At 37.8% G+C, this 26,970-nt stretch overlaps 1 protein-coding gene across 1 annotated transcript; it reads left to right on the forward strand.

Moving 5' to 3' along the window:
* On the forward strand, positions 1–25,403 carry LOC146470488 (poly [ADP-ribose] polymerase tankyrase-1-like). The gene is made up of 35 exons (XM_085122558.1): positions 1–226; positions 2,340–2,408; positions 3,446–3,601; positions 3,697–3,792; positions 4,309–4,345; positions 4,999–5,074; positions 5,369–5,463; positions 5,947–6,013; positions 6,842–6,912; positions 8,493–8,608; positions 9,155–9,276; positions 9,700–9,791; positions 9,897–9,975; positions 10,594–10,765; positions 11,641–11,720; positions 12,197–12,342; positions 14,471–14,537; positions 14,755–14,853; positions 15,291–15,384; positions 15,794–15,840; positions 16,083–16,161; positions 16,365–16,474; positions 17,112–17,234; positions 17,939–18,004; positions 18,484–18,733; positions 19,517–19,602; positions 19,696–19,822; positions 20,163–20,254; positions 20,739–20,816; positions 21,482–21,538; positions 21,635–21,683; positions 22,201–22,278; positions 23,169–23,277; positions 24,168–24,324; positions 24,945–25,403. The coding sequence occupies exons 1-35, from the start codon at positions 13–15 to the stop codon at positions 25,008–25,010; spliced, it is 3,522 nt and encodes a 1,173-aa protein (XP_084978684.1). The 5' UTR covers positions 1–12; the 3' UTR covers positions 25,011–25,403.
* Positions 25,404–26,970: the final 1,567 nt, after the last annotated feature.

Consider the following 26,970-nt stretch of genomic DNA (forward strand, 5'->3'; position numbering starts at 1 on the left):
TTTGCGTTAATTATGCTTTGCGGCTGCCAAGCCAAGATGGCGACGAGAAAGCCATTACACAGCAGTCACAACTTTGATACAGAATCTTGTGAGGGAGGAAGAGAATTATTCGAGGCTTGCAGAAACGGTGACGTAACAAAAGTTCGAAGGATAGTTAACGCTAACTCTAATGTGAACCTCAGAGATACAGCCGGCAGAAAGTCATCGCCGCTTCACTTCGCTGCAGGTAGGACATCGTAGAATGAAAACAAACAGATGGCACGGCCGATGTCAATTACTTTTATTGAAAGAAAGTCAATGGTTTTCTCATCTTTTAAGCACCTACTTGATTTTCTCTTTAATTCAAGATTCTTAGCTGTTTTGTATCGTGAGGATTTTTCACACTGTAGCGTGGTTTGTCGATTTCCAGATGTCAAAATGACAATAATTTGTGCCAGTGATTTGTACATGCTTTTAAACCTCCTAGCTACCGCTACAAATTAAGCGCCCTTTGGGTTAGATTATCACCCTCGTGCTTTCTTTTAAACTTTCATCACAATCATCTGTTTCTACAGACCAATCGTTGCTTTACTTTTTGTATTCTATTGCTTTCGAAACAGAGTGGAGTGACTTTCAACTCCAAAATCGAATCCAGCCATTGTGCTATGCACAGCATGAAGAATGGGTGAAATGTTATGAAATCCTCGCATGTTTCTGTAGATTGCATCTTCTAGCAGTCGCCTTTTCAGGCTACAAAGCTTAGAATAACGATCCTTTAATCCTGCCTTATTGAATCAAATTAGAAATAATGAAAAACTGAACTTGTTGAGACAGTTCTTTTGCAAAAGAGAGTTTCTTTAATTTAAATTGAAAGGCCCTCTTTGTTTATACTGGGTACGGGCTACATTGTACGTTATAAACCCGTGTTTTCGTGTTTTCATTTGGCTCAAAATGTAGCAAAATATTTTCTTTTAGATGAACACTAATCTGGCTTTGTTTAAAAGCATATGTACCTTTTTGTACAGTGGCTGTACTGTGAATTTCTCTTTTCAATGGTCTCCATTTTTTTTTCTTTCTCAAGTTCCTTTGTAGTTGGATTGGTCATGGACAAAAACACATAAAAAAAGTGTGTGTGTTTAAATAAAGTCACATGTGTGATATTAGGGCCTGAGAACAATACTTCAGGGAAGTTAGATCAATCAATAGTTCTAGAATGTTACTGGATTAGGAGGGGGATACTCTGCTATAGAAATTAGATTGGATTGATTCACATGTAAAAGATATGTTCTTTACGTCTCTGAGATGTTTGAGTCTGCAGTAAGGTACACTGTATACATGTAGCTTTGTTATGTCTGTTTGAAAGTAGTGATTTTTGAGGGAATAATATCTGTACAACCTCATCTACATGTATATACAGCCAACTCTCGCCTTGCGGACACCTTGCTAGTACGGACACCCCGATAATACGGACCGCAGCAAAAATATATTACAGATGTTTGATTGAAATTACAGTGCAACAAACTCAACTGGGGCAACACAGCCAATCACAGGTCACGTTTACAATAAAGAAGTCTGGCTTTGGTTAAGTTTGTAAACCAATCAAAAACAAGAACATTTATTTAAATTTCAAAGTGTCTGTTTTTTCGGTGGCCCCGGTTGAGTTCGTTGCACTGTAATTCCGGCTATTACAGACTCGCACTATTAAGGACACTAACTTGCGGTCCTGAGGGTGTGACCGTAATAAAGGGAGTTGACTGTACACGTTTATTGTATAGACTGGAGAGTTTCGCTATGCCCTACTCTAAACTTCATATAAAACTACATCCATGACCCAAGTGGCGTATTTTCCATATCCTCACGAGTGAGGATGTTGATGACATCATTTCCTGCTTTCTCACGGTTGTTTGTGCAAACAGTTGTTGAAAGTGGAGTGATAGATTTGTCTACATACTAGAAAGAAAATTATACGGTGGCTTGAAGATATAAATTTTATTTTGTTGTGTTAAAAACAACATTTTACTTACCCGCTGTGCTTGGTCTTAAAATATTGTTTTTACCACTTGAAAATGACTGTAATTCATATCTTTGCACCGCCATGTGAAATCCTCTATATATCTCATGCACTTTGAACAGGAGACTTTACTTTTCTTAGCTGTGAAAGTTAATTATTGGTGCCCAATTTTGGATATTTTCACATTCAAATAAATTTATTTTTCTTTACCTAGTTTATGAAATCTTGAGACAGCAGGTACAGTGTATGTGGGTACAGCTTATAAGGACTCTTTTTCAGTATTGTAATGAATCATGAATAAAATGGTCTCAGAAATAATCACAAAACCTATATTTTTTCTCAATTTCAGGGTTTGGTAGAAAAGAAGTTGTGGAATACTTGCTACAGTATGGAGCTGATGTACATGCAAAAGATGATGGTGAGTTGTTGCTTTTTCATTTTTGTAGTCTGTGTACTTCTGGAGTAGTGGTTGACTGCCTCAGTAAACCTACGAGCAATCTTGGAGAGCAAATTTCTACCTTATCATCTTAATGGGCACTTTTCACCATTGAGGGGAAATCATGTTGTTGTTGTTTTTATGAAAGGACACTTTCGAAATAATGAAGACTCATCTCAACATACGTTGGATTTTTTGTGCATGTACTTGCAATTGATATTTTAGTCTTGTGTGTAACCTCTGTTAAGTATAATCATTTGACACATTATCCAACCTCACAGTGACTGAAAGGGAAATTTAATCAAGGAGATGTTTTAAAGAAAAAAATTATTTATGGAAACCGTCATGTACCATGGAAACAAAGCAGCAGTACAGCATTACCTTACTAACTCGAACTTTGAAGGGAAACAATAATTTAAAATAGTTTTTGTTAGCAGGGAGTTTGAGTTAACCGAGGGGTTTGAATTACATGTATCTGGGTTCTACTGTAGCTTCAAAGTGAATTCAGGGACTGAACATGACCAGCTGGTAAAGACTAATCCCACAGGATACGCTGTTTTTTATGCTAACTCATGGCTACATACTAAACTCAAACTGATACAATTCATGGTAGGGAGTGGAATTGAATTTCCCACACCATCTTTTTCTCACTTACACTTGAAAAATTAGCAAATGACGAGAATCTTAAAATGGGAAATGGCTGTCTTACATGTGACCTAAAGTTATGATGATCTTCTCATAACAGAGGAAAAGAACCAGTTGAATACCATCCAGAATGATGACCCACTTATGAACAAACTGATGAATACACGCACTAATAATTAATATTATTATTGTGTGGTTTCTGAGACTAATAATATTTTTGGGGGGGTCAATTCCAAGAGAAATCAAAGTTTTGTTTGAGTTAGCAGAGAGCTCAAGTTAACCAAGTTCTAGTTATAAGTGTTCTACTGTATTCATTGTATTACTAACAGGTCATGTATGGTAAATTTAATTGTTGTGCATTAATTTGTTTTTAGGCGGCTTGATTCCTCTTCATAACGCTTGTTCCTTTGGCCACGCAGAAGTTGTCAGATTACTGCTCCGGCACGGTGCTGATCCAAATTCAAGAGATAACTGGAATTATACCCCTTTGCATGAGGCTGCGGTGAAGGGAAAAGTGGATGTCTGTGTTGGTAAGTCTTTTCTTTTTCTGATGTTATTTTCAGGACAAAACTGAGCAGCAGTAACAGTTTCACAGCTAATATGGTCCTTATCTTCACTTTGGTAGTTCTTCTCCAACATGGTGCAGACCCTAACATTCGAAATACAGATGGAAAAACAGCATTGGATGTTGCCGAAACATCAGCTAAATTAGTCTTAACAGGTAAGTTTCTCACAACCTTTTTGAGAGGGAGGAGGAGGATCTGGCACATGCACCTTACCTAAGAGGAGGCAGCGCTGTCATTAAGTTTTTAGCCACATGTGGCGTTGAGCTTTTCATCCATAACAATCTCGTTTTTTAAATTTCTGAGTGAAATACCCTTCAGCCATCAAGATCAGCCGTAACATCAAGGTTCTTTCAAGGGTATTCAGCTGTAACAGGTGTTACTGATTACGGCCCTCGATGACAGCTCTGGGAGGGAAGACTTCTTAGAACTAAGTTGTCAGTAAGCTAAAATGAGGAGGAAATGAATTGCCAGGATCAACTACAGTATGCTGCAAGGCATCAAAAGCCACTTTAAACCAAGTAAATGGGCTGCCCTACAGTCCAGACCTTATGGGAAAACACTAACGACATTGTTGGGTTAATTGCCCGGGTGAATTCTTACTGTGCTTTCTCCTGTTCTGTTTTGATGTGCATGCCATTTCTAACACTGGTTAAATTCAATTTGTCAATCAGGAGAATACAAGAAAGATGAGCTGTTAGAGGCTGCAAGGTATTGTCATTTACACAATTTAACATGTATACTGTAATGTTAATAGTTACATGTATCTGAAATCACATGGTTTTTCAAGCTACCAACTTTGTTCAAAACATACATGTACACCCTGGTTTTTTTTAGATGATTTAGATAGTTTATTAAAAAAACTGCATCGCAGCCAAAGGCTGAATTGTGCAATTATTTACAAACTAATGCTTTATGATACTTAAAAAAATTACAATTGAATCCTTGATAATAAGTCAAAAAACTGATCACAGTGTTAAAAATTCTATATAAAGTATTTATATTAAAATATGTTAACTTATAAAGTATGTATACATGTGGGATAAAACTTCAGCCTGGGCTGTTTCGACATCGCATATATAAAAGTGTTTCTTGTTCTGTTCGTACAAAGCTTTGGCATATTAAAATGGTACTGTTGTCTTAGGTTATAGCGTGAGTTGTCATAATCTGGTGGAAGGAGCGCTTTCAATTTATGGTTTGGATCACTAACATGATGTCATCATTTCAAGGAGATACAATGCATGCCAAATGAATGCACTTGATCATCTATGATTATACCAAGTAAAACATTATTTACTGAACACATCCTTGTTACAGTGTATGTTCTCTCATCTTTGATGTTTACTGTTGGCTTTGTTTTGCAGAAGCGGCAATGAAGAGAAACTCATGTCACTGCTTACACCTCTGAATGTGAACTGTCATGCAAGTGATGGAAGAAAGGTTACTTAACACACTTGAACTAATAGAATTGATTAAAACGTATAAAATATAAATGGCATGGAATGATTGATAGTTCCGTAGCCAAGGCTGTGTCACTTAGATTTGAAAGTACTGTATTGGATTAAAGTGAAAACAGTGGGTGGAAGGCTAAATTTGTAAATTTGATGATGGCTGCTGTATTTGAAATTCAATTACAGCCATAAGAAGCTTAAAATGATTTTTTAATTTGATTTAAAATATAAAACAGTACACATACTAAATTCTTTTCTAAATCTGAGTTGCCTTGATTTTCAGTCAACTCCTCTTCACCTAGCGGCTGGTTACAACAGAGTAAGAGTTGTTCAGTTGTTGTTACAGCATGGTGCAGATGTGCATGCTAAAGACAAAGGGTGAGTGGGGATGGTTTTCCTTTAAGTCACTGTCTTTAAATCTGAGTACAGTAACTACCTTGCAAACTGCCTTCAGTTTGAGATAATTTGCGACAATTAAGTACATGGTGTAAGTTGGTGTTGGAGAACTTGCACTGTATCATGACTTGTGATGGAAACCTGGCGAAATTGTCAACCGATTGATCAGTGGAAAATTAATTTTTCCGATTATTCAGCAAAATATAATCCACTTGGATTATAAAATTACCTCAGATTGCAGACTGAGGATTAGATTTTAAATTTAATCTTTTGTGAAGGCCAATTATCCATTTGGAGAGTTCCTTAAACTTTAGTAAACAGTTTGCATTTTGCACTGACTAGAAAAATACTACATCTTTGTACCAGTAATTAATTAATATGTGACCAGTAACGAGGCAGCAATTCTTCAGCAATAATCTAATCCCTACCTTCTGTTTAAAATTACAACTTTTGATTTCTTTTCAGTGGTTTGGTCCCCCTACATAATGCTTGTTCTTATGGGCATTATGATGTCACAGAATTGTTGATTAAGGTGAGAGTGTAAACTAAAAGTTCTCTTACTAACGTTCTAACCACAACAACCCAAACAAAATCAACATACCACCAAGTGAAGATTGGGTTCTTCTGTGTCTTTTATTCCTATTTTTGTTCTTTTGAAACACCCACATCATTACTTTGTGGGATTCTTGGATTAGCCAGGAGCCTTCACTGAAAGCCAGGACTCCCTAGACTTAGTTGACAACTTAACTGCTTGGTAGACAATCATACACTGTAGCAACCCTGCCATCAGTTCCAAGGCATTATAGCAACAGGCACCCTTCCCATCAGGGTTGCATACAACTTACATACATATACATGTAGATGCTGTATAGGAACATAGGTTGGGATCAACTTTTTACTATCTAGCATATGGCAAGTGATAGCCAAATCCAGTAAGTACAAAACAGCCAGGAAGCTTCATAGTTATTGCGAGCTTCTATAATTCAGTTTAATTCCATTGAAATCCAATTCACCTCCATTTTTATGTGTTAACCCTGTCTCAAAAGACAACATGCATTGTACATGTAGAAAGTAAGGCAGTAGCGATAAACAAAATAGTTCAGTTGGGAAATGTACATGTATAATAATTATTAATTATTGAAGTCTTCTGATAGTCCATCAAAATTAGTTATCAGATCTAGTAATAACAACAAATTAGAGTGTGACAGGTACAGTGTAAATTTTGACTGTCACCAGCTCTTCCTAGTTACCATTAATATTTTATGTTAAGCTTTGTTTAAGAAATTCTGTGAAGTCCTGCTTTCTTCTATTGACTTCTTCCATTATTGACTTCTTCCATTATTGTGATTTGTTTCCAAAGCATGGTGCAAGTGTTAATGCTATGGATTTGTGGCAGTTTACTCCTCTTCATGAGGCAGCTTCCAAAGCAAGGTACAGCTGTATGATATTAAACTTCTATTTTTCAGGGACATTTCTTTCATTGTTTTAAGAATATTATGTTATTTGGTGGCTTCAATCCTCCTGTGATTCTAAAGTTGCCTGTCAGGCTATGATTGTATTGTGTACTCTGTGATAATCCTACATACCAGGCCACAGTTGTTGAAAGAGCGGATAACTTCATCCAGTGGATAAGTTGCTTTCCAGCGGATAAAATGTACTCCGACCAAAGCTTTTGGCAATTTTTTCACACAGTCCCATACTTAAATTAGACAGACGCTTCTACTTTATACACAAATTATAGGGCTATAAGGAAATTCTTGTTCAAATTTTATCTGCCGCATAGCAACCTATCCAGTGGATGAAATTATCTGCTTTTTGAACAACTGGGGCCAGGTTTACATATACATGTACATGTAATGGGCTGGCAGTAAATTTTCTGACCAGTCACATGCCTTATGTTCTTTGATTTTCAAACAACTTGCCATTTACAACATTATGTTGGTTGGTTGTTCTATCCTAAGACACTTATAATACATACTTGTAATCTATGCAGAATGCAGAGATTCCAAGTGGGGGATTAAATATTATTGGACATAAATATATATATATATATTTTTTTTTTTTTTGGGGGGGGGGGGGGGGCTCCAGGGTGGAGAATTTGTAAAAAAAAAATCAAAAGCACAAATATTCCTGTACTTCATGTATGGTCAGTCACCTGCAATCTACTCAGCTCCCATTTCCTCCACTGGTTTTGTAAGTGCAGAAATTCTGTACCAGATTTGTTAAGGACGGTGCCTATTAATACCGAAGTATTTTTGTGCGGTTTATTACTATGCGAGAAAAGCAGATCTTAGCAAGGCCTATTGGAATCCAAAAAGAAAATTGGGGGTAACCATGCATTTTTCAGAGATAATTAAACATTAGTATCTCTAAAAAACGCCAAAATATAAAGCAATGTATGGGATTTTTTCCTAAATTGAAGCCTAATTATCTCTGAAAAATGCATGGTTACCCCCAAATTTCTTTTGAGATACCAAAAGCATTTGCTTAGTTCTGCTTTCTCTGATAGTTTTAAACTGCGCAAAAATATTCCTGTATTAGTAGGCACTAGACCTATAGGAAACCCGAGTATCTTGCGATGCGCAGAACGTATGCGCAGTAACAATAGTAGGCACCGTCCTTAAGGTCATCTGCAAAACTTTAGCTACAAAAGAGAAAAAACACACTTTGGATGTTTTTCTGGTCCTCTCTTACATGTAAATTGTACGGCAGATTGTACATGTATCACAGCACAAACGTTTGATCATTATTTTTTAGCAGCCATCCTCTGCCAACAAAACTTGTGGGAGTAGGGAAAAAAGCAACCAATCAGAATTGGGATTTGTGTGATGTCTTAACTAGTCATGGCATGATTCCAGCATTAATACACAAAAAGTGTTGCCTGGGCTCACTTTGTCTGAGATTTTTGGCCTGTTTAGCCACCAAACATTTTGTGTGATAAACATGCAATGCTGGGCAAAACCGTTTAACATTTAGCCAGAGCTTATTGTTTTTTTGTTTTTTCTTCCTAGGGTGGAGGTTTGCTCATTACTACTCGCTCATGGAGCTGATCCTACGTTACTTAACTGCCACTCCAAGGCGGCTGTCGATGCCGCACCTACTAGAGAACTTCAGGATAAGCTTTCATGTATGTTGAAATGTTTCTAATCTTCAGCGTTTTGTAGCTGTTACTACTGTAACTTAGGGTAGGTTAGTGACAGAAATCACAAGAATGCTCTTCTGTCCAAATTTCAGTCAAATTTCTCACCCTTGATGTTTTCATCCTGCCATCTCAAAATCTCTTTTGGAAGGGTCCTCAAGAAGGTCTTGGGCTCACCAAAAAATACCAGTCTCGTCATGTCTGAAAGTCTCAAATTTCCCTTTTGCCACCTCTTGCAGCTGTATATGTATTCTTCCAGGCTTTCAGTTGGTAAGAAGCAATCATGAAAAAACTTTCCAGTAATGTTCTAGAGGTTAAAGGAGAGAGGAATACTTAGGGAGGGCATGCAAACAAAACCTTGCAATATTTTTCTTCTTGCATCATTGTATCCCTTGGTCCCCACAAGTTGAATGCCTGGAACAGACTAAGCTGTCACAGGCTTGTTTATTTACTTGTAACAGGCCATAATAACCTTAAATGTGTAGTGTTAAAGTACACTACATGTATGTTTTGTTTGTCTTTTTATTTCTTCAGTTGAATTTAAGGGCCATCAACTGTTAGAAGCAGCTAAATTGTGTGACTCAACAAAGCTAAAAAAACACATCACGTCAGAGATTATTAACTTCCAGCACCCCCTTACATTAGAGAGCTCCCTGGTGAGTGGTTCATTTTACAGATTTGCATACTGTCGCAAAATGTCCTTTAATTCATGCAGTAACAATTAATTTTGTGATAACTTAATGAACCTTACTTAAGTTTATAAAGTCTGGGGCTTAGGGTTTAAGCCAAGTCAAACACCTAGCTTAGGGTACCAGTCAAGTAATTTACATGCAACTGGTATGAACATAGTGATTACATCTTACATAAAGAACATGATTGCATACACTGTATACTTGTAAACAACAACATTTCAATGTTCTGGAGGCTAAATCACCAAATAAAAGGACGTCAGATTGTTGTTTCAATGATACATTTGTACATTGTAGTTAAAAACTAGCATTGAAGACATTTCTCTATTTGGTGATTTACACTGTATGTTGTTTGTCCGTCTGAAATAATGTATATTTTTATTTTCTTAGCATCTTGCAGTGACTTCTGTTTGTCCAAAGAGGAAAGGTGCTATTGAATTACTGCTTAAGAAAGGAGCAGATTCCAACTTGCTAAACAAAGAGTAAGAGTATCAAATTACCTACAAATTTAGTTCTTTTCTGCACTGACAGATGTGTAAACTAATGATTTTTTAATAATAAATTGATGGTTGTCAATTCATTTCCAGTTCCTTGACACCTCTTCACATTGCCTCTGAGAAATCACATCTTGATGCAATGGAACTCTTAATCAAAGGTGGAGCCAAAGTAAGTGGTGCTTTATCATTAGGTAGTCTTTCAAAGTCATTATTTTAAAACAGAAACAGCCATGACTCTAGGCATCTGTCAGCACAACCTAGACAACAGTAAAACATTAAAGAAGAAAAAAACAGGAGGGGTACCTGTATCTTTGAAATGCAGGCAAACCTGCCAATAACTACTTGAGACAGCTCAGCACTAAAGATGAAAAGGTTAAGGCCAATTTAGATGGTACAACTTTTGCTAACAACAGTTTCTGTCCCATGCGATTTCTAGAGAGTGCGCTGCTCCCGTCATACAAAAAATCGCACACAACTCTCGTCACTCAACATTACCTATACCTACTATTGTCGTAGGATTTTAAAACATGTTTTAAAATCCTAGGACATTTTTTGTGACTTACAGGACAGTCGTAAGCAATTTGTACGTTTGATTTACACGAAACAATTTGTGTCGTAGGCCTGTTGTAAGCTTGTCTCATGCAACAAAGTCGTACCGTGTAAATTCCCCTTTAGCATTTTGCCGTTAACTTGTTGGTACATGTAAAACAAGTTATCATTGAAATTAATTGTGTTTAATAAAATAAAATAAATGTACATTGATGTATGTAAATTTGTTATATCACAGGTCAATGCAGTTGATGCCTTAGGGGAATCTGCACTGCATCGAGCTGCAGCAGCCGGCCAGATCTCAGCTTGTCGTGTTTTACTCACACATAGTGCAGACATCAGTTTGCGATCATTTCAAGGCCACACAGCAGCAGAGGTGGCTTCTGAGCCAGTGCAAAAAATTCTGCAAGGTAAGGAGCAATTTTGTTTGTTCAGCAGTGAATACATCAGAGTTTTAATGTAAAGTTCAGCAGTTTGAGTTGATGGTCTGCCATCTTGCTCTCTTTAAACAGCCAAATGCTGTTTAAATGTTTGAACAGCATTTGATGCATATTTAACATTATATTGCCCCACTTAACATAATAACCACATCTATCATGACATAATTATGACATTATAATTATGCATGACATTGTTGAGCAAAATGGAGCATCAGGCCAAAGACCATCATCATCATCATTATTATTGTTGTTGTCGTCATTATCATTACCTTCATCACCATCATTATCATCAACATCGTTGTCTTTATTGTCAAAACTCAAAAAGTTCTTCTACATCCTTTTTCTCGGCGCACAGAACCATATTTCATTATTTGCTTTAAAAAGAAACTTAGCTCCTTATGTTTCTGTGTGCCAGTAAGTTTAATTAGAAAACCTTTTACTAAAATTATGCTGGAAAACTGTGGGGCTAGGGGTGCTCCCAACCCATCTGGGGAGGAGTTATTGATTAAGATGCTCCTTGTTTCTCTAGTGGAGGTTCTAAAGTTGATGGTGCAATGGATAGGTTAAGGCTTAGCTGTGTAAAATGGGTATCGATGACATGTTGCTTCTGAGGATAACTAGGATCCCATCTGGGAATTTGACAATATGCCTAGTTCCTTCATGCTGTAGAAACTGGGTTTAGCTTTGGCCACGTGGGTCACCTGTGGCTCATGTTGCTCCATGCCAATTGGTGTTAGTGCCAGCCTTGTACAGTACGTGTTTGGCCGGAGTGGTACTTTCCTTTTCCATTAATTTTTTTTGTTTCTCACTGGCATTCTAAAGCATTTTGGGTCATTGCCTTATAGAGGATCCACCTTCAACTGGTTCTGATGTTGAAAAGCAGCTACTTGAGGCTGCAAGATCAGGAGATATGGAAGTTGTCAAGGTAAAGAAATATGTGATCAGGGTTCTCATTAGAAGGCGGGACCCGGGTCCCGGTACCAGGATACACAAGAGTCAGTACCTGCCTACTTTCAAACTGAACATAAAGAAATTCACTTCAAGTGTAATTTTCTGCCCAGCTACTCTCCTGTAGGTGCTCCCCTACTTCAAAACTTAATGAAACCCCTGTGTGATGAATATGTAATCTAAAATGTGTATGACTCTGACTTGTAAAAAAAACTTTAAAACAAAACATTTATCAAAAAACTTAGCAAGACGTTTCGGCCAAAAATCTTAGGCCTTCCTCGTTTAAAAAATGACAAATAAGCAAATGCTTATCTAACGTATCTAAATGTGATGGATTTGTGATGAAATCTTGGTTTCTTAGAGCACACAGTCTACATTTAGCAATTTCAAGATATTAATGCTACCTGCTGCAAGTACTTACATGCAGGTTTTCCTTCTTTACATTGCATCAAGAAACTCTGCACACCACAGACAGTGAACTGTAGAGATCTTGAAGGTCGGCATAGCACTCCTCTTCACTTTGCTGCTGGCTATAACAGAGTAGCTGTGGTGGAATATTTGCTGCAGAATGGAGCTGATGTACATGTCAAGGACAAAGGGTAAATTACTTTTGGATGCCTGATAGTTTTTTAAATGTACAGCTGTACAGTAGCTCTTTTTTTCTCCCTTATCAAATGAAGGGCTGGGAGCATAACCGACCTATGTCGAATTTCAGCCCGTTTTTCGATGTAGCTCGGATTTGTCCAAACTTTTGCATGTGTACTGCAATTCGATTGAAAACCATTGTCCAGTATTTTTTCACGCCGCTTTGTGTTTCGTATTAACGCCATTGAGAAATTTTACCATCTTGTAAAGATATATCGGTAACATTATAGACACTGGATGACCAAAAGGACAATGCACTGAGGATTAAATACTTGTATTCAATATACGCTCGTTGTCTTTGAAACACGGCACACGAAAGCGGTGTTTTTCGCGGGAGCAACGAAAAGAATGCTGTCACGCTTTTATTTGATTCTGTTACAAACTACTATGTACGTGACAGGAATGTCCCAAATGTAAACAGTTACATTCTCCAAGAGAAAATGTGTCCATTTCCTGGCGTAAAATCCAGCTTTGTCCCGTTTGTCGACATATCACTCTTGATAACGCAAAATACTAGCATTCTACACGATTAACAGGAAGACATGTAGCCATTTCAACGATTAACAACGATTAACGGCAGTTCTATTAAAAAGGTAAAGACTATCTATTCTTTTTACCACCAGTCGGTGTTAACCGTTGAAAATCTCTGTTAATTGTACTTTTATTGAATCATTGCCTTGAAATTGTCAAGTTAATCGTTACATACCGAATTTCAAGCCTGGCAAACCACAACTAAGGCTTGCAAAACACCTTGTATATGGCGGGATTTGTCTCTGATGCTCCCACGGGATTTGATAATCGAATTGAAAAATTCACCACGGCACAGTCATCACTACCAAGGAGGAATTCTTTGGACAACATTTCCACCAGTTCCTGTGAACTGCATTCGTCAATTTCGTAACTTTTCAAAAGATCCATAGATGTCGTGCGTTTTCAAACTTCACCAAACAAAAGCGAAAGCAACTAGCCAGTACGATACGCAAGTTGTTTATCCCGACTGCCTTGATCTATTTTGGGCTTGTTACAACCCGCAAAAGCAAACCATGATATCATCTCAAACGTTACTTATAGCAACAACAACTGGTGCGACTAAACACGGCTCGTGGACAGTGGAAACTTTTAGCCTACCGATAATTTGGAAAACGAGTCTGACGTGGACAAAACCTATAAAAAAATTTGCCTTCCAAGCGCGTTCACTTGTAGAAAAGCAAACTACCAAATCCCCCTCCCCCCCCACCCCCCTGACTCAATGTTGTCTTTTGGGTCACGAACAGTTTCCTGGCAAGCATCGCTTCCCACATCAACATTGCATAAGGGGGAGGGGGGGAGGGAGAAGTAACTGTGGTAGAATTATGAAGGGAGAAACAGTAAGTGAGTGCTTTTTTGGCTGTCTGTGTTCGGTTGTCATTGCATAGGGGGAGGGGGTGGGAGGGAGAAGTAAGGAAGTGGTTTTTGTTCTGTTCTTGTTTGGTTTTCTCAAGGAGTTTTGTCCACGATTGTAAAACCGCAAAATGTTTTCCAAACCAGGGAGAGCCAAAATTCGGACAAATCCGTGCGAAACCGAAAGCCGCGCTAAAATTCAACATAAGCCGGTTATGCTCTCAGACCTTCAAATGTTGTCTTCTGTTACTACTACTACTTACATATATTAATACAGTCAAATCCTGTTACTATGACTAGAAAATTATTGAAATACTTTAAAATAAATCACTTTTTTAAAGTGTCAATGTACAGTGTATTTAGTGCCGAGCACTAATTGGGCACACTTTCCAAATTAAAATGGAATTTGGAAAAGAACAAATACATGTCTATTAAATAAAATATTAATGTAATTGTGTGTTACAAGGTCAGAATTTTTTTAGACTTCCCTCTGTCTGTAAGTAAGAAACTTGTCTAATTATGTAGAAAAGGAAAGTCAGGAAAAATAAATTTACCTGTGAAATTTTGATGTTGGAAATATTTTCTTAATCAACATTAAGTAGATAATTTGTAATGATAAGTTTGTTGTTCATAATAATATTATTATTACTAACATTGCATTGAGCTTTTCACAAGTTTACATAATTTGTTGTTTCTTTTCAGAGGACTTGTCCCTCTCCATAATGCTTGTTCCTATGGCCATTATGAAGTTGCTGAATTACTTGTAAAGGTAATACTGTATGTGCTGTCCATTTCAAATCTTTTGTGCCAATTGCCTTAACTTAGCAAAATTCATGTTTTGCAAACAAATGGTCCAAAAAAAAAGTTTTCCCACAGCAGAAATTGACAAGGTACATGTAAAAAGAGCATAAAAATTATGTGGCTGCTTAATAAGCTTTTGTGGCTTTCTAATGTTTGTTAATAAATCATGTCTTGTAATGTTTCAGCATGGGGCTGTGGTAAATGTAGCTGATCTGTGGAAGTTCACTCCCCTCCATGAAGCCTCAGCGAAAGGAAAGTTTGAAATCTGCAGACTTTTACTGAAGGTAGACCAATCTATAACTAACATCAGTCATTCATTTGTCATGATTTCTGTTATAATTATGTTTCTCACTTTTGCTGAGATATTTTAATGTGTGTGTTCATTTTCCCAGGTCCAAGTTTTCTCTAAAACATACCAAAGCAACATACTTGTCAATCATCTGCAAAGCAGCCTAAATTTAAATTGAGCTCAACCGTTATGAAAAATGGTATCATTGACTTGTTTTCAGTGTCTGTTTTGGCACCAATGTGACTTTTCATATCAATTAGCCTGAAGAATCTCAGAAGTGTGTTTACATATCTTTTGGCTGTTGATCTTTATAGTAGTAAATATGGACTCCCCTTGAGTCTTGCAGCAGCAAATAAAAATGCTGTTTGGGTTGACAGCTGCTTCTGACAGGCTGTCTCAGTTTATGTTTTACATTTTTGTTTGCCTGTATAGCATGGTGCTGATCCACAAAAGAAGACTCGCGATGGTCAAACTCCCTTGGATCTTGTAAAGGAAGGAGATACAGATGTAGCTGACTTACTAAGAGGTTTTAGTTCATTTTAATTTTTTGTTCTGTAGGAAATCCCCAAGTCCTATGTTAAATTAATAAGAAACTATTGAATTACTTGGAGATGTGGCAAGCTATCATTCTTTGCTTGTAATATCTCTACCAGCACCTTCGCAATGGATCAAAGTGATGTTTGTTACTTTTTGGTGAAAGTTTCCTCCAATTAAGTTTCTTCATAAATTTACATGCAGTTCTTGTTTGTACACAGTGTGTGTCTCTTGGGTTGAGAAAGGTATTGGCAAGTAAAATGTTTTAATTTAAACACTTGTAACAGCAAAAGTGCTGAAATTGGAGATTTAGCCATCAAACTTTTAATTCTGATTTGGTTGAAGGACTACTGCCATGCATTCACAAAATTTATTAATTGCCTTGAAATTTTGTTTTGTAGGAGATGCAGCTTTACTTGATGCAGCAAAGAAGGGTAATTTGACTAGGGTAAGTGTTGAACTCATGTTTATACTTTCTTTCAATATTGCAAGTATCTTCTGGACACTTTGCTGTAAGTATCTGAATGAACATTTATGCAAAATAATGATAGGATTAAATTAACAGAAAAAAAATCACATGAAATTGAAAAATGTACTTTAGCTTATGCAGTTATCTTTTAATAGAGAATCCAGTTTAAAAGTGAAGCTTCATCTTGTACAATGTTTAAAAATTTTTGGATGTGCTTGCAGGTTATGAAATTATCGACACCAGAGAACATAAACTGTCGAGATACACAAGGACGCAACTCCACTCCACTGCATCTTGCTGGTGAGTAGTTTTCTTTTACAACATGGGCCTTACATATACATGTTTGCATTTTGACAGATTTTCAGTGTGATTTGTAACCCTATTAACAGCTATGGTATCATGTACATGTACCTTGAGTTCCTTGACAGTGATACACAAAAGGATTAAATACATGTAAAATGGATTGAAGGTCAAAAATCGCATGACCATTTTGTAATTTGCAGCTGGTTATAACCATTTTGAAGTAGCAGAGCATTTGTTGGAAAATGGAGCTGATGTGAATGCACAGGACAAAGGAGGATTGATCCCATTACACAATGCTTCTTCATATGGGGTAAGTTCTACAAAGAATGTTTGGCCATGGTAAAGAGATATGAGTGCTGGCATTTTGAGGGCTAGTCCTTTGACAGAGTGAATCAATTTGCTCTGACAAAGGGCTAATGCTCGAAATGTCAGTACTCATATCTCTTTATTGTGACCAGATTGCCTAACGAACTCTGCTCATAAAAATGAACCACAGTTTCTTTAGAAACCAACCCCCTCAAGTTGTATTAAGGCCATGCCCTGCATTGGTGCCCTTGTGGGGATGTACAGGGATAATAATTAGATCAGAGTTCATAGCAAGCCAGTTTGCCACTGTTAATTGGTTGGCTAACCCCCTAGGGGGAGAGAGGTTACTTCCTTATGGGGAGGTGCCTCTGGACAGAGTATGGTTTTTGACCCCTTTGTGCTGAACAGGGTATTTTATTTTATGCAAGTCTGCCCTTAAACAGGGTCTGATCCTTTTCTAAACTTGAAATAGTCACAATAAATTTATTGTCACTGTAGAACAGTAGGTAGTAATCCAAGTTGCCGCATGCAGGGTAGGATGCCTTCTATCCTGACAAGTGCCTGCCTAGATGTGTGATGTGGAAGATGTTTCACTGCAGTTACCTTCTTTTTAAAGAGAATGCTCATCTGTTCTCTTGCAGCATGTAGATATTGCATCTCTTCTCATAAAACACAACACAGATGTTAATGCCACTGACCGCTGGCTCTTTACTCCGCTGCATGAAGCAGCTCAGAAGGGAAGAACACAACTGTGTGCTCTTTTGGTGAGTGAGAGAAGGGATGCAGCTATTTCAGTCTTTTATTGTCATGTACCCAATTGAAGAGCTGATAACATAACCATCTTATGTCCAAGTGTAGACTGATTTTTCTTTTTGCTCAAAAGTGAATTTTTGAATGTGGCTTTCAATTCAGTCAGAGAACATCACTGTGTTTTTCCCGCTGCTTTATGCCAATTTTTTCGAGAGAAACGAGGCCAAAATATCGAGTCAAACGAAAGAAAAACAAAGATAAAAATGGGAAAACAGATGCTTTCAAGCGAAAATAACACAGCGTGATAATCTTTGATTAAATTGAAGGCCACATAAGGCACTTTTGAGCAAACGAAAAATCGACCTAAAATTCGCATGCTCTCAGCATAATCAGTCAAGCCATTCACGATTTTATGTTGTGCTGTATAGAAAAAGAGAAGAATATCATATATTTCGATTGAAATTTCTTTTGTGTGTTTAAGTTGATAGTCTATAAATTATTATCTCATTTTGGAGTTTACAGTTCAGTTTATTGAGACAGTATTCTAAAGCATAAAAAAAAAGATTTTCGGTAATTCTGAATCTTCAACCCATAGTTTCATTTCATTTATTTTATAGATAGCACGAGCTGTGTTATTATTATTTGTATGTATGTTGTTGTATTGTTATTTCAATGTTACATCTAAATTAAACTGAAGTGATTGTATTATTTCTTTTAGTTGGCTCATGGTGCAGATCCCACTATGAAAAACCAAGAGGGACAGACAGCTTTGGATCTTGCTACAGTAAGAATATACAAAAGTAATACAGCTTTAATTCCATGAGCCTACGCCAAGCATTTGGTTTAGAGTGAGACCTACATGGTAGACACCTCCATGCTAACCAAAAGCAATGCCAAAATTTGATGGGTTGTTGATCCTGAATGAAACGAAAGTATTTGGGCATTTACAGTGCAATAACTCAATGCCAGTATCTGTAGCGTATTCAATGTTCCATTGATTCCATCAAATAGGATTAGGTGATGTTACAACAACACAATTATGATTATGATTATTCGAAAGTGGAAGATCAGAAAGTGAGCTAGTTGCACTTTAATTAAAAAATTCTTATTTTTTCTTCATTTCATCTTATCTCGGCACTAGAACAAGTACTGAGAATTGCTTTGTTCTTAGTGCTACTGAGCGCATCTGATGTCACAAGACTTGAATGATTTAGCGACCAAATTTGCTGGTACGTTAAATAATTGTGTGGTTTTTGTTGATAGGCGGAGGATGTGAAGTGCTTGCTAAGTGATGCCATGATAGCTCACACAGCTGCTCACCCACCCAGTGCCGCGGTAACGCCTTCCAACAGCTCATCACCTGCTTCACCCAACACAAGCAACACTTCACCATTGTCTCAAGCTAATGCCAGCCTACTGGCCAACAGTCCTGCAGGCTCAGGTGATGGAGCAGTAAACAAAAGATCAATTGCTGAGGCACAGGGTGCAGGGGACACCAGGACTGTTTTCCAAGGTATAGCATAATACTCTTATATAAAGGTCACTTCACATGCCACAATTTATTAGTTCAGTGGTATCACAGCGTCGATGAGTCATACTCCTTATTCTGGCTTACCACCGTAGGTCGCGTCTCTCAGCACTTGTTCCTAATTATCTGTGGGATGTTAAAGAACCTGAACCACACTGTTCGAAAAGAGTAGGGACGTAGTCCCTGGTGTGGTGGTCTATCTCTACAATTATTGTAAATCGCCATGAGACCGTGTGATGTCTGCGGTATTAGTATATAGATACATTACCATTCCCGCTTAGTGCTGATTTTTAAAATGGAAAACTGTCTGGATTCAGAAAACAGATTTGCTGAATCGGGCTGGTGTTTGGTTTTAAAGTAATAGGGCCAACAAAATTAATTGTGTCATATAAATGGACCTTCCTTAGCTGAAAACATTAGACTAACAAATTGTAGCATGATGTTCGGCCTTTGAACACCAAGAATGCGTTAAATTGCCCTTACTCAGTTAAGACATCTCCATTTGAACTGTATATCAATGAATCTTGAAAACTATGTATCTGCTGGCACCCAAAAGGTCAGGAGAAAATTTTGTGTTCCAGGCGCTCTAATTGTTAGGTTTAAAATAATAGTAATTTGATGTTGTAAATGATCATCTGTATTGTTTCTACCAGTCATTCTTACTTACCTAAGTTCCTTTGCTACCATTTTGTTTTAGAGTATACGACAGAAAGTATTAAATGTTCTTGTTCTGACGATGCTAACGCTGTTTGATCATGGCATTTTTAGGTCACCCTGGTTTGGATATCAACGTGGGAGAATTCCTAGACAACATCCAGCTCAATAATCTCAAGGACATATTTGAAAAAGAAGAGGTTAGAAATGCCAAATTAATTGTCGGATGCAAATCGCTTTATAGTATAAATAACGTCTCGTTTCTGACCCCTTGTTATACTTTTGGTTCACAGATCTCCTGGGATGTGCTGGTTGACATGGGCCATGAGGAGCTGAAAGAGATTGGGATCCACGCGTTTGGTCACAGGCACAAAATCCTGAAGGCAGTGAAGGAGAAACTATCTGGTTTACCAGAACTGGGTAAGTCCACTTCTTATTGGCTATAGTTTAGCCCTGTAATTGTTTCTTGACATCGTGGCTTTTTATAGAAAAGGTAACAGGGAGTCTCAGAAAACACGACGATAACGCCAACGAAAACGTTACTTGGTCATTTTCACGTCGTTGTTTAGCCGCGTACGGCGAACAAATGTTCCAGAATTTATAATGTACGTGCAGGGCCTTTGTTTAACTGTTGTTTTCCATGTGGAAGAATGTTATAATGTTTTCCCTAGGTTACTAAGGCAACTGTTGACAGGATTACTTGTCATTGGGGGAATTGTTTGTTAATCATCTTTTTCAAATTGTTTTTGTTTTATTCAAGGCGGTGGACCCTTCACCTTCTCAAGCCAGCAAGAAACAGTTGTTCATGATTTGCCCACTGACGACAAAGACTATATCTCTGTAGCGGAGGAGGTAATGAAATCTAGTCAAAAAAGAAAACTGTAATCTCTGTGCTAGGCCAGTTAAATAGGAGACTTGACGAATAGTTTAGTGGTAACGCTCGCTAGAAGCATAGTTTGGCTCTTGTTTTGACCCCTGATAAGATATATCATACACACAAGATGGGAAGGTCTGAGGATCTCCAATCTGTCTTGCATTCAAAAGGTTTTTTTACTAGTTTTATACTGACCCAACCATTTTTGCTGTCTTTAACCTACTTGTATATATAACCTGCATAACATAGCTTGTGGTATTGTTGGTGTTGATGCCCATATGTTGATCTGCAGCAAATTACAACGAGATACAATTTTTGGCGAGTGGACCTTTCATTACGATGCTCTTTCCAAGTAGCTCATTGTACTCCATGACTCCAGGTCGAATTGGACTGAAGTTTTTGGTAATTGGAAGATACACCAGTTGTACTATTTGTGTCTTAATATGGTTTTATCGTATTCAGATGCAGAGCACTGTTGTAAAACACAAGAAAGATGGCGGCGTGTCCGGTGGAGTATTCGAATCTTATAATATTCTCAGAGTAAGTATTTTTTCTCTTTGTTGAGCTTTATTTTGCCTCATCACACAGTTTGCCTCCTCCATTCTTTCACAGCTGATGTGGAATAATGATAATCATGGTGGGCCGGGCCAGCCAGGCCTCTTCCCCTACCGTTATCGAGCACTGATGTACGAGACAAGGCCAATAGCGTAACGCCCGCACAAAGGATGTGATCATTTGAACTGAAACAAGCTGGTGTCGAGCACAATCAGGGTGTTCTTGCTACATGTTGCTTAAGCTGATTTTAACCCGTAACCTCCTTCTGTGCGGGCTTGCCGCTTGCTAACTCAGGGACGGACCGTTTAATTTCAGAGGAGAAAAAGGGAAAAGGCCTTTACAAAGGAAAAACAAAAACGGTCCACAACGTAACAAAACAAAGAAATATCTGGGAGACTTTTCAAAGGAAATGTATAAAATGGTTCTTCTCGTAGAAAAAAAGACAGGAAAAAATTCCCTATCTTGTTCTCCCCCCTCCCCCCACCCCCACTTCCCGAACTGAAGGGAAAGGGTCGTCATTTATAGCTACTATACAGAAGGAGTCGGCTGAATAGAACGTTTTTTTTATTTCTTATTTAATTTTTTAGTTAGTCTACTTTACATGTTCTATTGCAGTTCTTGTGTAACCTAATTTGTTTTGTTTCTTTCAGATTCAGAGGGTTATAAACAAACGACTGTGGGATAAATATGTGTACAGAAGAAGAGAGGTAAGAGCGTGTTCACTCAGTGTTCTGTAAGTGACTGTGTCAGACACTTTTAGCTGATTAATAAGGCTTACTTATCTCTTGATTCCCTATCTACAGGTTGCAGAGGCTAATCACAACCACAGCAATGAAAGAATGTTATTTCATGGTATGTGATAAGTGCTAAGTCGTCGAGGTCTCAGAATAGTTTGCGATTGTTCGGTAATAGCCTACAATAGCAGAAGCTTTTTCGGCTTTTGCTTCAATCCGGAAAACGCGTCTGCTCACGCACGCTGGTCGAGAGTAGCTAAGTGTTTGTTTTGTTTTGACGCGTTGTAACATTGCCTTGGTGAACTGTTATTGTTGTAAAATATACAGAAAAGAAAGAGTCACTTTAAAATTGATCACTTTTGTGTTTAGTTGAAAGGTGGGGTCGTGGGGTCGTGGGATTGTTTTTTTTTTTTTTTGTTTCATCTTTCATTTCCTTACTATGGCTAACGTCCACTAGGAAATTCATGGGTTCACTTAAGCATTTTAACATACACTGCAGAGTTAATTCTCTGAGCTATTATTTCTGTCATTAGTGCTAGCGGCACAACATTCAGTGTACTACCACAGTTAAGAATTTGCCACAGCGTTTTGACAAAGCTTTTATCGAATTCTTCTTTAATTTCTTGTTTGTACAGGTTCGGCGTTTATCCACGCTATTCTACAGAAGGGATTCGATGAGCGCCATGCTTATATCGGAGGCATGTTTGGAGCCGGTAAGTTTGCAGCGCAAGTCCCACTGTAAAGAAGTTACTCTATCGCGATTGAAGTCTGTGCTAGGAGAAACTTCAATAAGCAATTTCCGCTAGACGTCAATAGAGGCAAGGATAGTGAAGTAAACCAATCATAGCTCGCTGTTTAGGCACGTCACCTGTGTAACACGTGAGAAATCACGACTCTTTTTTCTCCCTGATTTCGTGATCTAATCAAACAGCTGAATAAAGGATTGTGTCATTTTTTCGTTGTTCCAAGAGACAAAGTGAAATTATTGCGTCATGCAACTAAAAAAGTGTCAAAGAATGCAAAAATTCAACCCATTAAAAGACAAGTTTCTTGTAAAAATTGACCAGTATTTGTTGTGAATTAGGAATTATTTATGTAACGGGATTGAGTAGAATAATAATTACGGAGCACTGTCATGGAGATTTCTTTGTGTTTTGGCTAAACCTGCTCAAATATTTGAGAAGAGACATTCTCTCTAACATCAAATTGCTCTTAAAGGACCGAGAAGGAAATGTTAAGTGGTTTCTCCTGCAAGATTAATTTACAAACTATTATCAGTTTTTGGGCGATTTTCTCAAAATTACACAGGAAGAAAGTGAAAAATTAGCCAATTTTTCAAGTTGCAATCCATTTCAATCCTGGCCATCCAAAGCCAAAGGTGATCAATACTATTTCCTGTGTACTAGCAAGGTTATTTTTTAGCAAAACTGAAACATTATTTTAACCTTTCCATCGATACAAATAAGTTTTTGACCATTCAAGGAATGAGTTCTTAAAATTCCTCTTCGTCGTTAGCATGCACTTCAGTTTTTTGTTACAGTTGTGTTTTCTTGCTGTGTGTGAGTGAAATATGATAAAGGAACTAACGCTGCCATGTGTACAGGTATTTACTTTGCGGAGAACTCTTCCAAGAGTAACCAGTATGTGTATGGTATTGGTGGAGGATCAGGCTGCGCTCTTCACAAAGACAAATCCTGTTACTTATGTGAAAGGTAGCGGCTGAAGGATCTCAGTAACGGCAGTTTTCTATGGTCTATACTCTTATAGACCATAAAATGAAGTAAAAAAAAATGTTCAAAACTCAAGTGGAACCATAATCCACCGGCGAGTAGTTTCACTGCCAAGTTTTGAACATTTCATGGCGTCATTTTATGGACTATAAGAGAAAAGACCATTGAAAATTGCCGTCGATTTGTTTTTACGATAACATGGAAAAAGTACGAGGGGAATTGGTTTCATTTTCCCTTGACAAAGCGCGCGCGTTATACCTGACGTCATTATTATTGTCTGTATTCTTGTAGACAATAGCAACGAGCCAATCAGCGCGCGAGAATTTTGGCAGTTACTGTAAAAAATCCAAATAGATAAGGGGGTTAGTTTCTAAAGGAACTCTGGTGCTGCGTCAGTGTAGAGTGGAAATGAATGTTTGGTTTTATCAAAAAAAAAAAAACTGCTAACGTTTCGAGCGTTAGCCTTTCGTCAGAGTAAGAGCTCTTGAATCGCTGTACGGTGGCCAAATTACTTTACCAACTCTGTTTATAAAGCCACACTTATATATTCCGCTTGATAACTAAGCCTAGACAACAGAAAGGAACAGACATGCAGTTCTCAAGGACTTGCCATCTAGCAGAATTTTATTACTGGTATAGAAAAGATCGCTGAAGGTCTGTTACCTTTTCGAATTAGGGTGATTGTTTTCTTATTAATAGTTGAGAAAAAGTAAACCTTGAAGAACTAACGTGATGCTGGGCGGTGGGGGTACTCTAGTGTTGGACGAAATCATAAAGAAGTTTCCAACTGAGTGTCATGAAAGTACTTTCGAACTGACACTAAATTGAAAACTGTTAAATGTAACAAGCTGTTTTTTTTGTGTGTCTCTCAGGCAACTTTTGCTATGTCGCGTGGCCCTTGGTAAGCCGTTTTACCAGTTCTCAGCTGTCAAGATGGCGCACTCTCCTCCAGGGCATCATTCAGTTATAGGAAGGCCCAGCTCTGAGGGTCTCTCGTTTGCTGAGTATGTGGTGTATAGAGGAGAACAGGTAAGCTGATGTTCATTCGGTTAACGCAGATGCAAGGCTCAATTCAAACGTCGCATTTTAGTGGCGTCTATTTTAAATGAAATCCTAGTCGAAAAATACTGGCAAAAATTGCACTAAATTACCGCAATAACTGCTCAAGAGAAGTAAATAGCTTACTCAAAAGTCGAACAGAATGTAGATTGGATTCTCATCTGTTTTTCTCCAACTTACCAAACAAACGAGTTCATCAAGAGTGTTGAAAATTTGTGGATACATGTAAGTCTAAAATACGCGCGCGAGACAAAGAAAGAAGCTAAGGTCCGCCAAAACTGTTCTTCATACACGTGGAAAATAGTTCCTACTGAAGAGTTAGCCTTCTTTTAAATCTACTAGGTCTGTAGACTGTTATGAGGCAAAATGTACCGAACCAACGAGATTTCTCCTTTTTATCATGAAAAATTTACATATTTAATTCCCTCTCCCCAACCCGCGCTCGGCTCCATATTCTGCACGATTTTTCGCGCGCCCTATTCTTCTCACTGGAACGTATTAACAGGCCATGACATCATGTGCAGTAGTCTTCAGAAAACTTTATATGTACCTGACAATTCGTATCTTTCTTTTCTTCCTCTTGTTTACAGGCCTACCCAGAGTACCTTATCACCTATAAAATTGTCAAATCCTCGAGCGCAGACAGCTCTCCATAATTCGGCAAATATCTGCTGAGAGTTGCAGGCTGATTTTCTTCAAAAGAAATGGAAAGAGTCGACGTACAGCAAAACTCGCAAGTGTACACACTTTCAATTAATTCACCTACCTTAAAATTCCGAATGTAAGCGCTTGTTCAAAGGACTTTGAGCAGCAATTAAGACGTTCAGTTTATTTTCGGCGAAGACTTGTTTTCAGAGACAGGGGAAAAGGCCTATTATTGAAGGAATTTTGCGCTTAACAATAGGTTTGCTTGACAGTAAAAAATAGGTTAAAAAGCGTGAAATGCGTTGCTGGTAATCTCACAAACGCATGTGAATTAATTGAGTGGTCTCACTTGACGCGTAATGCTGTAAAGTTGCTTACAATTATTTTCAACCAGGTGGACTAAAGAGAAAGTTGGTCGAAGGGGAGGTCAAGGATGTTTTTAGTTAGTTAGTTAGTCTTGTTCCAAAGTATGGCGCTTCACTTGAGCTGCCCAGTTACCTTAACTAGATGTTGCCGCGTATTGTGGCGGCAAAAAAATGTAGTTTTTTGGAGTGCAAAACGAAAAATTGATCTGTCAGGTTTTTGGCACACACCAAACCTGCTTACAGAGCTGTCTTTTACTAGTTCGTGAAGTTTTAGTAATAAGTTGTTTGCCCCATAAAGCAGCAATGTTACATGGGCTAATCCCTCCCGACCGAGAATCATTCGCTTTTAAATTGTTTTACCGGAAAAAAAAAAATGATTTCAAGACTAATTTTCCTAAAATCCGTATCTGTAAATAAAGTTATAAAATTGTTTAAAATAATAATGTCAGGAACACAAATTGTTGACGAAATTTCCCCCTATAGTTTCTTTGCATTGCCTTTTTTTTTTCTTCGTATTTTTTTTATTCAAAAGTGTTGTAAATAGATTTTCGAGTATACCGTTAATATGATTCATCTCGACAAAGTATTCCAAAAATGTTTCTTTCTCAAATTTTCCGTCCATGCTACATACATGAAAATAGGTACGTCCATTGAATGTTGTCCTAGCAAACAAATGTAAAATTGTTACTTAATATATTTATGTATTAAAACAAGCATAGGCTATGAACTTGTGGGTTGCAAACCGAGGAACAGCTTCGTGCTCAGCAGAAATCTTGAAGAAATCGATGTTAGTTACAACCAAGATAATCTGAAATGTAAAAAGTGCTTATCATTGAACATTCTTGTAAATAAATGTTATTTTTTTTTGTTCACAAGACGTTTACTGATTTGATACCCCCTTTAGAGGTCAGGGCAATAGAGCGTTTTTATTCACGTGACTACTGGCCGTATTGGTTTACTAAAACAAAAGAAAGTATTTGCATAAAAATATAGTTCAATTCCCAGAGGTTTAGTTGAGGTCACCTACATGGCCGCCATTTCTTTGTTTTGGGACGCCAACATGGCCGTCGTGACGTCATGCGAAAACACTCTATACTTTTTTAACCTCATTATGAAAGCGAGGCTAATTGCAAGGTTTTTATTATGAAAATTGGTTTTCATTCATATGCAAACGAAACTAATTTTCATATGAAAAGTTTTGCACTTAGCCTCGCTTTCATACTGAGGTTCAAAGCAACTCGGAAATGGCCTATTCTTTTGCGTTGTAACAAATCTCCATCCCGACATTTTATGTGCGTTCAGAAAAAAAAGGCTACTTTTAGGGGATGGCCGGGGAGTGTAATTGCAAATGGGGATAGTGGAACTCTGGGGCGGATCTACCGATGAATTGAAGCGTTAGCACTAAAAATATCTAGGGAGCTCAGGGGGTTTGCTGCCCCGAGAAAGTTTGTAATAAGGTGGTCGCAGCATTTAACTACTTATAAAAAATTGGTTTAATTTTGTGCTAACAGACTAAGTTAAAAACGTCCTAACATGACCTCTGCTATAAGTGACTGCTTCCCGTCTTTGACATTTTGGTTGGTCACCCAGGGGAGCCCAGCTCCAA

This window comes from Pavona decussata, unplaced genomic scaffold (genome assembly GCF_977016875.1).
Source record: "Pavona decussata unplaced genomic scaffold, jaPavDecu1.1 SCAFFOLD_114, whole genome shotgun sequence".
NCBI lineage: Eukaryota > Metazoa > Cnidaria > Anthozoa > Scleractinia > Agariciidae > Pavona > Pavona decussata.